The sequence below is a fragment of the Loxodonta africana genome, chromosome 20, assembly GCF_030014295.1.
Source record: "Loxodonta africana isolate mLoxAfr1 chromosome 20, mLoxAfr1.hap2, whole genome shotgun sequence".
Lineage (NCBI taxonomy): Eukaryota > Metazoa > Chordata > Mammalia > Proboscidea > Elephantidae > Loxodonta > Loxodonta africana.
In genome coordinates, this window is record NC_087361.1 from 16043933 (window position 1) to 16057190 (window position 13258).

The 13258-nt window shown below is 36.4% G+C and overlaps 1 protein-coding gene across 1 annotated transcript; it reads right to left on the reverse strand.

Moving 5' to 3' along the window:
• Positions 1-2954: 2954 nt before the first annotated feature.
• LOC135228327 (olfactory receptor 5K1-like) lies at positions 2955-4096 on the reverse strand. The gene has a single exon (XM_064273479.1). It carries the CDS (start codon positions 4071-4073, stop codon positions 2955-2957), a length of 1119 nt encoding a protein of 372 aa, XP_064129549.1. The 5' UTR covers positions 4074-4096.
• Positions 4097-13258: the final 9162 nt, after the last annotated feature.

The window sequence follows — 13258 nt, forward strand, 5'->3', positions numbered from 1 at the left end:
ACCAAACCCATTGCCATCAACTCAATCGCAGCTCTTAGGGAACTTATAGGACACAGTAGAACTGTTCCATAGGGCTTTCAAGGAGCAGCTGGTGGATTAGAACTTCAGGCCTTTTGATTAACAGCATAGCTCTTGACCAGTACACCATCAGAGGCTGCTTACAGGTCCTAAACCAAGAGGCTTACTGAATAGTCTTGCCAAACAGGCAGGAAGAGAGAAATGAATTATGATAGAATGTTCCTGGGGAGGTGTACTCCTTTCTAGGTATTAATTGCTTTGCTAATAGACCAAGTCTTCTTAGAAAAGGAAGTAAGAGTTTAGGGGGAAACCAGACTCCAGACGTAAAAGAGCCTTCTCAGAAGCCCCAGAATAAGCAGCCATAGTGAGAAGTTGGCATATTGTACCATTGGCTTCTAATGGAGAAACAAATAGAAGATCCCGCCCAACAACAACAACCAAAAAAAAACAGCGCTCCGAAAGTAGCTTGTTTGGCTTAATGTTATCAAGTAACAACCTATTCTTAAATCTTTCTATAAAAATTCTTTTATTTTTCCTCTGCTCATTTTTTTTTTTAATTGTGCTTGAGGTGAATGTTTACAGATCAAATTAGTTTCTCATTACACAATTAATACACATATTGTTTTGTGAAATTGATTGCCAGCCCGGCAATGTGTCAACACTTCCCATCTCGACTTCAGTTTCCCCATTTCAGTTCACCCACCTTTCCTGTCCCTTCCTGCCTTCTCACCTTTGCTTTTGGGCTGGTGTGCCCATTCAGTCTCATATACATAGTTGAACTACATGTGTTATTGTTTGTTTTATACACATGTCTAATTTTTGGCTAAAGTCAGGAGTGACTTCTGTACTGAGTTAAAGAGGTGTCCAGAAAAATCTTAGATATTTTGAAAAGTGGCATGTTGCTTGCTGCAGTGGGCTGTAAGGGTGTTGAGAATAGAACATTTGCACAATAAAGCAGAAAGAAACTGAAATTTATGCAAGTGTTAGTTGAAGTGCTGTCTTACAAAGGCAAAAATGGTCTCTCTGGTTCTTGATAAAATGCTTGCAAAGACTGAAAAGCATTATTAAGTGTAAGCGTTAACAAGTATTTACACAGCATTTACAATGTTTTGTGTATTACAAGTAATCTAGAGATGATTTAGGTATACTGCAGGATATGCGTAGGTTACATGCAAATACCATGCCCTTTTATATAAGGGACTTGAGCATCCTCAGATTTTGACACCCACAGGGGTCCTGGAACCAATCCCTTGCAGATAGGGAGGGACAACTGCACTCTGCTACCAGGAAGACATCAATGTTTGATGCCTCTAAGATAAACTGAGATTCCCTATTGTGGCATTTAAAATTCTCAGTAAATGGATCCACTTCCATCCTTATATTCCACATTCACCAACAGCTTTACCCAATAGCTTTGCCAGGTTTGTACACTCATCCTTCACCTCCCTCATTTCCTACCACCATTGTCACACTCATTTCTGTAAACATTGACTCTGCTCATGCTTTTATTCCCATTTTCCCCCATATCAGTTTTTTCCCACTCTTTGTATATCTGTTATTTCTGATGCTACTTGATGACTAAATACCTCAGGCTACACCGATCTCCACGTTCTGCATTCACAAGCACATGCTATATACCCAACACAGCCTAAAATTCCTCGTGTATGATCTACATTGCTTTTTCCCATCATATGTGTATGTCCATCTTCCTTATTAGATTTTAAGGATGTAGAGATTAACTGTGACTTATGTTTCTGTGAAAGGAGCTGCAAAATGATATGGGGAAAAGGCATCATTGGTACAAATACTAACTCCATTCAAATGCTTGCAGGAACTTGGGCGAACTACTTAATATTTCAACCTATCAGTTTTTTACTCTGGACAAGCATGAAAAATAATGCCTAACTCATTGGAAGGCAATATATCTGAGAGGTGTAGTTTTGTGTCTAGCAGAGAGTGAGTTCCTATTAAACCGTTTTCCCTTTCATATTTGCACATTTAAGTAATCAATAATTTTTTTGTTTTCGTTGTTTAGATTTTAGGAGTTTCACTCTTTCCTGCCTCATTTTTACCAAGCAGCATCTCCAGGTTTTTGTTAATGTTCATGTATATTCCAATAATGTTAATGTATATTCCAATAATATACATAGGAATTGGTACAGGTTACTGATATTCCTAATAACAAACAAGATAAATAATGCTATCTTGGGGGAAAAAACACTTGAATTAATTGATATATTCAGCAATTATACTGTCAGGCATCAGGGACGACTATCAAACTATGTGAAAACGTTCAAATCCATAGGACTTTCATATAAATAGCAACAGTTTCAGCTAAGATTTATAAATTACCATTATACAAACACTCTATTTTAGAGAGCTTAACAGAAGAAAGGACTCACACAAAAGATAAAGATGCTCTTGATTTGAGAATACATATTCTGTATAAATCCATTTCAAAAATAAAATCTCGAACAACTCAAAGGAAGTTGAGAATCGAATTCAAATGTGCAGTTTAATCCTCCTAGATGGTATGGCTTAAGTAATTAATATATGAGAACTCGAAATGAGTGTGAGCAGTAAGACTATGCTTAGAGATTCCATAAATTTGCCAACAATGTTAAATGGAGGCAACCTTTACATACCAATTTTTATTCCTAGGATTTGCTGGATATGTTGAAAAATGTAGCTAGTTCCACTCTGCCACAGTTCGTGACCTTAGGAGTAGTCATTTAATTGGCTCCCAAGGGACCTTAGTAGTTTAGATTTTGAAATATATTTTATAGAATCCCTCCCTTCTGAACTTATTTAACCATTTACACTTTATTTAACCTAAAAACCATCACAGTTCAGTGATTTAATATTTGATCTACAAAATGGCCATTTTCCATTCTCCCAGAATCCTTGGCTTTGAAAAAAAGTTTATCTAATTAAAATCAATTTGTTACAGGAGATATTTGTTTCAGAATACTATGAGGTTTTCTCTTCTTCACAATTCCTTTCATAACATTTATCACGTCCTTATTTCTTAGACTATAGATAAAAGGGTTTAATAAAGGAATTACTAGAGTATAAAAAATAGCAACTGGTATATCTTTATACCCTTTTTTAACTGAACTTGGTCGAATGTACATGAAGAGAAGAGAACCATAGAATATTGAGACAGAGAGAAAGTGAGATGCACAAGTAGATAAAGCTTTGCCTCTTCCTTCTTTGGATTTTATTTTGAAAATTGAGAAAAGGATGCAAAGATATGATATTATGACTACAGTAATAGTGAAGATTTGAACGGACCCCGAAAAGATAAGGACCATCAGTTCATTGATATATGTGTCAACACAGGAGAGTCTGTACAATGGAAGAACATCACAAAAAAAGTGATTGATTTGATGAGATCCACAAAAGGTTAACCTTAATAGAAGTACTACGTGAATAAGGGAATGCAGGTTCCCAGCTATGTAGGACCCTATGGTCATCTGAATGCAGAGTTTCTTCGACATCATGGTGTGGTACTGCAGTGGACGACATATTGCCACATAGCGATCATAGGCCATTGCTGCCAGGAGAAAGCAGTCCGCAGTTTCAGCAAGGCAGAAAAAATAAAATTGTGCCATGCATTCACAGAGGGAAATCATTCTGTCCTCAGAAAAGAAGTTCTCTAACATCCTGGGGTTGATGGCACAGGAACAGCAGGAATCCATCAGAGCCAGGTTGCCCAGAAAGATGTACATGGGTGTGCGGAGACGGCGCTCCATGAAAATCAACGCCACCAACCCAAGATTCCCCACCATGGTGATTAGGTAAATAGCAAAGAATACCACAAACAGAAGAATCTTCAGACCTGGGTGATCCGTAAATGCTATGAGCATAAACTCAGTTGTCAAGGAGTGATTGTCCTGGGTCATCTCTACTTTCTCTGTTGAGGTGGAAATTATGGGGAGATAAGATTCTAATTTAGAATGTTTCCAATTGTTGCTTCGAATTTCTCTTGGAAAACACGAAGTAGAGCCACTCCCCCAAGCCTCCCCTGCTGTCTGTGAAATACAGGCACGCATAATTCTAGGAAGTGTTAGTTCCCCTAAACTGTCATCCTATATGACCTCAAGTGCTGACACTCAAGATTCACAAGACTATTTTCATAATTCCAAGGAGATGCTTTCAGTGAAAAGGTTTCTGTGTGTGAACTTATACAAAGATAGTGGACAAATACAGGGTATCTGAGAATTAGTGTTCTCAAATATTTCAATGGCAGTTTTTGTATTGACGATCCTTATATGCATATATATATACATATTTCCAGTAAGCAATTTTTTTTATATACTATCACAATGGAGTGAAAATTTATAAATTACAAAGTATGGATGTGTTAAATTTATGACTTAGAAAGTGCATAAAGGTTAACGATTATTAAGGAGGGAACTATCTAAAGAAATTTACCTTGGAAAGCAATAGAAATAAAAATCCATGAATTTCCTTAGTAAGTTAATTGGTATATATCATCTTTATATTTCCGTTAACCCATTCTACTAGGATGGAGCAAATTTTTGAGACTATATGTAGATAAAATACTAATATTTTCCTTCTTTATCTGTGTACTTTCCATTTCTAGCCTTAAGGGTCTCATGCTGTTCTAATCTTGAAATTTGGTGATCATACTCTAATAATTATGACCATATTATGAGAATTGATAAATATCAGTTATGTATGCTCTCCACTTTGTTCCATAGAGACTTCTACCATTTATCAGATAGAAGTTCCCCATTGTTTCATTATTTATTTAAGGCCACGTTCTCCTGATCATTTCCAGATCTATTTATCTTTGTTGAAGTTCAGTGGCCATTACTTCATGATGTTGTAAAATGCAACACTGCTTCCAAGAAGGCTTTAATATTTGCTGTTTCTAAGATAATTTCAAATTCTTTAGGACGACATTTAAGGTTCCTTGTGACCTGATCCATACCTGTGCTTATTTCCCACATACACCAGTAACTCTTCCAGCTTTCTCACTCTGTCCATCCATTGTTCGGCTACCTCATCCCCATCCCCAGTGCCACACTTACTCATTTTCGTAAACACTGACCCTGCCCAGGCTATAATTTCTTACTAATCATTAGTCCAAATATAGATATTTGGCGCTTTGACCAAATATCTACATCCTTTCCATACTTTTCTAAGGCATAATTAACATATAAAAATATGTAATAAAATTTTAACTAAATAACCCAGACCACACTGATCTCTTTTTTTAAGCATGTTATATACCTAAAATTATCTGCAATTTTTCATGTTTAATATACATTGCTTTTATTATATGTGTACGTACAATTTGCTTATTAGATTGTAAGCATTGGGAGATTAACTCTGATTTATACTTCTGTGAAGCAAGCTGTAAAATGTTCTCGTAAATAGGCAGAATTGATTCAAATCTGAGCTCTACCCTAATCACCTGCGACAAGTGAACTTGTTTTGGGTATCCTACCAATGATGCTGAGTGACCACTGCGGACTCTGCAAATGGAGATTATTAACTTTGAAGAAGAGCCTACAAAGGAAATTATTCAAACTCTTCATTTGAAAAAATTTAGGTGTCTTTCTATTACTTGAATTGACTTTTCAAAAATTGTTGTAAAAATAAACGTAACACAATATTTGCCAATTCAAGACTTTTCAAGTGTAGAATTTAGTGGTACTAATTACATCAATCATGTCCAATTTATCTACTATATTTCTGTTTCCTTGGAAAATTATAAAATTTTCTGAATTATATCACAATAGCTTATAAATTTATAAGTTAACCTAAGCTTGTCTTTATATGTTAGTTTTCTAAAATACTTTAAATTGTCTTAGGATTTCTGAGTTTTATCTAGTGTTAGCAGAAGAACATTTCAGCAGAAGATGGTAATCATGTAAATTCTATGGTCAAAATGGATTTATTTTTCCATAATGTTGAAATTAATTTTTCCATAAACATCAAAAGGCAGACATTAGCTAAATATTTTTTATTTCTTTATTTAAAAGTATTAAATATAAACCATCTAATTATTCAGCTAAATTAGAAATAACTTTAAATTCGCATAGCTGCAGCAACGGGCTCAAACATGGCAAAGATTCTGAGGATGGCACAGGAGCAGGCAGTGTTTCTTTTTTGTACATAGGGTTGCTATGACTTGGAACCTACTCGATGGCACTTAATAACAACAAACTTGAATTATTTCATAGAATTATTTTGTGACTTCACTTGTCTGTTTTGAAATTGAACCTTACAATCAGAAAAAGTGGGGATGAATTGCAGTACTGTGTCTTGTTCTAGCTCCTCACAGTTTTCAATTTAGAGAAAAACTAGAAAGATAAGTAATGAGTTAAACTCTAAGAACAATGGAGATAATAATTTTGAGAAATAAATAATTGTAGATGTCAATATTAAAAAAATAAATTAGAATATTTCTCTTACCTGTATTTCTTTGAGGCAAAGAGCTTTTTACTTGCTTTATGGTGTTAGCACAAATAAATTTCTAAATATAAATCTTGGTCTCTAAAACATTTGGGATTAAAAGAATGAAAATCTTGGAGACTACTAATAGGTCAGTGACTATAATTAGAGTGCAAAGCTTGTCTTCCATCTAATTCTAAGGGGATTTTCTTGAACTGACATCAGTGTATTTCTGTTAAAAGAGATTCTGTTCCCAAAACACGGAAACCATATGGCATCAATTAAAGATGCTCTGTAAAATACTGTGGTTAACGCTAATGACCCTCACTAAAGTCTGTGCTAATCATCTTGCTGACTCTTTTTTTTAAAAATAATTTTTATTGCGCTTTAAGCGAACGTTTACAAATCAAGTCAGTCTGTCACATATAAGCTTATATATACCTTACTCATACTCCAACTTACTCTCACCCTAATGAGTCAGCCCTTCCAGTCTCTCCTTTCGTGACGATTTTGCCAGTTTCTAACCCTCTCTACCCTCCTATCTGCCCTCCAGACAGGAGATGCCAACACAGTCTCAAGTGTCCACCTGATATAATTAGCTCACTCTTCATCACCATCTCTCTCCTACCCACTGTCCAGTCCTTCCCATGTCTGATGAGTTGTCTTCAGGAATGTTCCTGTCCTGGGCCAACAGAAGGTTTGGGGACCATGACCGCCGGGATTCCTCTAGTCTCAGTCAGACCATTTAGTCCGGTCTTTTAATGAGAATTTGGGGTCCGCATCCCACTGATCTCCTGCTCCCTCAGGGGTTCTCTGTTGTGCTCCCTGTCAGGGCAGTCATCGGTTGTGGCCGGGCACCATCTAGTTCTTCTGGTCTCAGGATGATGTAAGTCTCTGGTTCATGTGGCCCTTTCTGTCTCTTGGGCTCTTAGTTATCGTGTGACCTTGGTGTTCTTCATTTTCCTTTGCTCCAGGTGGGTTGAGACCAATTGCTGCATCTTAGATGGCCGCTTGTTAGCATTTAAGACTCCAGACGCCACATTTCAAAGTGGGATGCAGAATGTTTTCATAATAGAATTATTTTGCCAATTGACTTAGAAGTCCCCTTAAACCTTGGTCCCCAAACCCCCACCCTTTCTCCGCTGACCTTTGAAGCATTCAGTTTATCCCAGAAACTTCTTTGCTTTTGGTCCAGTCCGGTTGAGCTGACCTTCCATGTACTGAGCATTGTCCTTCCCTTCACCTAAAGCAGTTCTTATATACTAATTAATCAGTAAAAAATCCTCTCCCACTCTCCCTCCCTCCCCCCCTCGGAACCACAAAAGTATGTGTTCTTCTCAGTTTATACTATTTCTCAAGATCTTATCATAGTGGTCTTATACAATATTTATCCTTTTGCCTCTGACTAATTTCACTCAGCATAATGCCTTCCAGGTTCCTCCATGTCATGAAATGTTTCACAGATTCCTCACTGTTCTTTATCGATGCGTAGTATTCCATTGTGTGAATATACCACAATTTATTTAACCATTCATCCGTTGATGAACACCTTGGTTGCTTCCAGCCTTTTGCTATTGTAAACAGAGCTGCACTAAACATGGGTGTGCATATATCTGTTTGTGTGAACGCTCTTATTTCTCTAGGGTATATTCCGAGGAGTGGGATTTCTGGGTTGTATGGTAGTTCTATTTCTAACTTTTTAAGAAAATGCCAGATAGATTTCCAAAGTGGTTGTACCATTTGACACTCCCACCAGCAGTGTATAAGAGTTTCAATCTCTCCGCAGCCTCTCCAACATTTATTATTTTCTGTTTTTTGGATTAATGCCAGCCTTGTGGGAGTGAGATGGAATCTCATCGTACTTTTAATTTGCATTTCTCTAATGGCTAATGATCGAGAGCATTTTCTCATGTATCTGTTAGCTGCCTGAATATCTTCTTTAGTGAAGTGCGTGTTCATATCCTTTGCCCACTTCTTGATTGGGTTGTTTGTCTTTTTGTGGTTGAGTTTTCACAGAATCATATAGATTTTAGAGATCAGGCACTGGTCGCAGATGTCATAGCTGAAAATTCTTTCCCAGTCTGTAGGTGGTCTTTTTGCTCTTTTGGTGAAGTCTTTAGATGAGCATAGGGGTTTGATTTTTAGGAGCTCCCAGTTATCTGGTTTCTCTTTGTCATTTTTGGTAATGTTCTGTATTCTGTTTATGCCTTGTATTAGGGCTCCTAAGGTTGTCCCTATTTTTTCTTCCATGATCTTTATCATTTTAGTCTTTATGTTTAGGTCTTTGATCCACTTGGAGTTAGTTTTTGTGCATGGTGTGAGGTATGGGTCCTGTTCCATTTTTTTGCAGCTGGATATCCAGGCATGCCAGCACCATTTGTTAAAATGGGTATCTTTTCCCCAATTAACTGACACTGGGCCTTTGTCAAATATCAGCAGCTCATATGTGGATGGATTTATATCTGGGTTCTCTATTCTGTTCCATTGGTCTATGTGCCTGTTGTTGTACCAGTACCAGGCTGTTTTGACTACAGTGGCTGTATAATAGCTTCTAAAATCAGGTAGAGTGAGTCCTTCCACTTTCTTCTTCTTTTTCAGTAATGCTTTACTTATCCGAGGCTTCTTTCCCTTCCATATGAAGTTGGTGATTCGTTTCTCCATCACTTTAAAAAATGTCATTGGCATTTGGAACGGAAGTGCGTTGTATGTATAGATGGCTTTTGGTAGAGTAGACATTTTTACTATATTAAGTCTTCCTTTCCATGAGCAAGGTATGTTTTTCCACTTAAGTAGGTCCTTTTTAGTTTCTTGTAGTAGTACTTTGTAGTTTTCTTTATATCAGTCTTTTACATCTTTGGTAAGATTTATTCCTAAGTATTTTATCTTTTGGGGGGCTACTGTGAATGGTATTGATTTGGTGATTTCCTCTTCAATGTTCTTTTTGTTGATGTAGAGGAATCCAAATGATTTTTGTATGTTTATCTTATAACCTGAGACTCTGCCAAACTCTTCTATTAGTTTCAGTAGTTTTCTGGAGGATTCCTTAGGATTTTCTGTATATAAGATCATGTCATCTGCAAGTAGAGATAATTTTACTTCCTCCTTGCCAATCCAGATGCCCTTTATTTCTTTGTCTAGCCTAATTGCTCTGGCTAGGACCTCTAGCACAATGTTGAATAAGAGCGGTGATAAAGGGCATCCTTGTCTGGTTCCCGTTCTCAAGGGAAATGCTTTCAGACTCTCCCCATTTAGAGTGATGTTGGCTGTTGGCTTTGTGTAGATGCCCTTTATTATGTTGAGGAATTTTCCTTCAATTCCTATTTTGGTGAGAGTTTTACCATAAATGGGTGTTGGACTTTGTCAAATGCCTTTTCTGCATCAATTGATAAGATCATGTGGTTTTTGTCTTTTGTTTTATTTAGATGGTGGATTACATTAATGGTTTTTCTAATATTAAACCAGCCTTGCATGCCTGGTATAAATCCCACTTGGTCGTGGTGGATTATTTTTTGGATATGTTGTTGAATTCTATTGGCTAGAATTTTGTTGAGGATTTTTGCATCTATGTTCATGAGGGATATAGGTCTGTAATTTTCTTTTTTTGTGATGTCCTTACCTGGTTTTGGTATCAGGGAGATGGTGGCTTCATAGAATGAGTTAGGCAGTATTCTGTCATTTTTTATGCTTTGAAATACCTTTAGTAGTAGTGGGGTTAACTCTTCTCTGAAAGTTTGGTAGAACTCTGCGGTAAAGCCATCCAGGCCAGGGCTTTTTTTTGTTGGGAGTTTTTTGTTTACAGTTTCAATGTCTTTTTTTGTTATGTGGATCTATTTAGTTGTTCTACTTCTGATTGTGTTAGTTTAGGTAGGTAGTGTTTTTCCAGGAATTCATCCATTACTTCTAGGTTTGCAGATTTGTTAGAGTACAATTTTTTGTAGTAATCTGATATGATTCTTTTAATTTCAGTTGGGTCTCTTGTGATGTGGCCCATCTCGTTTCTTATTCGGGTTATTTGTTTCCTTTCCTGTATTTCTTTAGTCAGTCTAGCCAATGGTTTATCAATTTTGTTAATTTTTTCAAAAAAACAGCTTTTGGCTTTGCTAATTCTTTCAATTGTTTTTCTGTTCTCTAATTCATTTAGTTCAGCTCTAACTTTTATTATTTGTTTTCTTCTGGTGCCTGATGGATTCTTTTGTTGCTCACTTTCTTTTTGTTCAAGTTGTAGGGACAGTTCTCTGATTTTGGCTCTTTCTTCTTTTTGTATGTGTGCGTTTATTGATATAAATTGGCCTCTGAGCACTGCTTTTGTTGTGTCCCAGAGGTTTTGGTAGGAAGTGTTTTCATTCTCTTTGCATTCTATGAATTTCTTTATTCCCTTCTTAATATCTTCTATAACCCAGTCTTTTTTCAGGAGGGTATTGTTCAGTTTCCAAGTATTTGATTTCTTTTCCCTAATTTTTCTGTTATTGATTTCCACTTTTATGGCCTTGTGGTCTGATAAGATGCTTTGTAATATTTCGATGTTTTGGATTCTGCAAAGGTTTGTTTTATGACCTAATATGTGGTCTATTCTAGAGAATGTTCCATGTGCGCTAGAAAAAAAAGTATACTTTGCAGCAGTTGGGTGGACAGTTCTGTATAAGTCAATGAGGTCAAGTTGGTTGATTATAGTAATTAGGTCTTCGGTGTCTCTATTGAGCTTCTTACTGGATACCCTGTCCTTCTCCAAAAGTGGTGTGTTGAAGTCTCCTACTATAATTGTGGAGGTGTCTATCTCACTTTTCAGTTCTGTTAAAATTTGTTTTATGTATCTTGCAGCCCTGTCACTGGGTGCATAAGTATTTAATACAGTTATATCTTCCTGATCAATTGTCCCTCTTATCATTATGTAGTGTCTTTCTTTATCCTTTGTGGTGGATTTAACTTTAAAGTCTATTTTGTCAGAAATTAGTATTGCTACTTCTGCTCTTTTTTGCTTATTGTTTGCTTGATATATTTTGTTCCATCCTTTGAGTTTTAGTTTGCTTGTGTCTCTAAGTCTAAGATGTGTCTCTTGTAGGCAGCATATAGACGGATCGTGTTTCTTTATCCAGTCTGAGACTCTCTGTCTCTTTATTGGTGCATTTAGTCCATTTACATTCAGCGTAATTATAGATAAGTATGTGTTTAGTGTTGTCATTTTGATGCCTTTTTATGTGTGTTGTTGACAATTTCATTTGTCCACTTTTTTGTGTTGAGATGTTTTTCTTTGTAACTTGTGTGTTCCTCATTTTCATAGTATTTGACTTTATGTTTGCTGAGTCGTTACGTTTTTCTTGGTTTTTATTTTGAGTTATGGAGTTGTTATACCTCTTTGTGGTTACCTTAATATTTACCCCTATTTTTCTAAGTAAAAACCTAACTTGTATTGTCCTATATCGCCTTGTATCCCTCTCCATATGGGAGTTCTATGCCACCTGTATTTAGTCCCTCTTTTTGATTATTGTGATCTTTTACATATTGACTTCAATGATTCCCTGTTTTGAGCTTTTTTTTTTTTTTTGATTAATCTTCGTTTGTTTTTGTGATTTCCCTATTTGAGTTGGTATCAGGATGCTCTGTTCTGTGACCTTGTGTTGTGCTGGTATCTGATATTATTGGTTTTATGACCAATTTCCTTTAGTATTTCTTGTAGCTTTGGTTTGGCTTTTGCAAATTCTCTGTGCTTGTGTTTATCTGTAAATGTCTTAAATTTGCCTTCATATTTGAGAGAGAGTTTTGCTGGATATATGATCCTTGACTGGCAGTTTTTCTCCTTCAGTGCTCTATATATGTCATGCCATTGCCTTCTTGCCTGCATGGTTTCTGCTGAGTAGTCTGAACTTATTCTTATTGATTCTCCCTTGTAGGAGACCTTTCTTTTATCCCTGGTTGCTTTTAAATTATTCTTTTTATATTTGGTTTTGGCAAGTTTGATGATAATATGTCTTGGTGATTTTCTTTTTGGATCAGTCTCAAATGGGGTTCGATGAGCATCTTGGATAGATATCCTTTCGTCTTTCATGATGTCAGGGAAGTTTTCTGCCAACAGAACTTCAACTATTCTCTCTGTGTTTTCTGTTATCCCTCCCTGTTCTGGGACTCCAATCACGTACAAGTTATTCTTCTTGATAGAGTCCCACATGATTCTTAGGGTTTCTTCATTTTTTTTAATTCTTTTATCTGATTTTTTTTTCAGCTATGTTGGTGTTAATTCCCTGGTCCTTCAGATTTCCCACTCTGCATTCTAATTGCTCAAGTCTGCTCCTCTGACTTCCTATTGAGTTGTCTAATTCTGTAATTTTATTGTTAATCTTTTGGGTTTCTGAATGCTGTCTCTCTATGGATTCTTGCAACTTATTAATTTTCCACTATGTTCTTGAATAATCTTTTTGAATTCTTCAACTGCTTTATCAGTGTGTTCCTTGGCTTTTTCTGTAGATTGCCTTATCTCATTTCTGAGGTCATCCCTGATGTCTTGAAGCATTCTGTAAATTAGTTTTTTATATTCTGTATCTGGCAATTCCAGGATTGTATCTTCATTTGGGAAAGATTTTGATTCTTTAGTTTGGGGAGTTGTAGAAGCAGTCATGGTCTGCTTCTTTATGTGGTTTGATATCGACTGCTGTCTCCGAGCCATCACTAAGATATTGTAGTGATTTATTCTATATTTGCTCACTGAGTCTTATCTTGTTTTGTTTTCTTTCAATATACATAGATGGGCTACTAGATTGCGCCTTCTTGATTGTTGTAGCCCTTGGCTCGCTTATGTCCTATTACCAGCTGGTTTGGG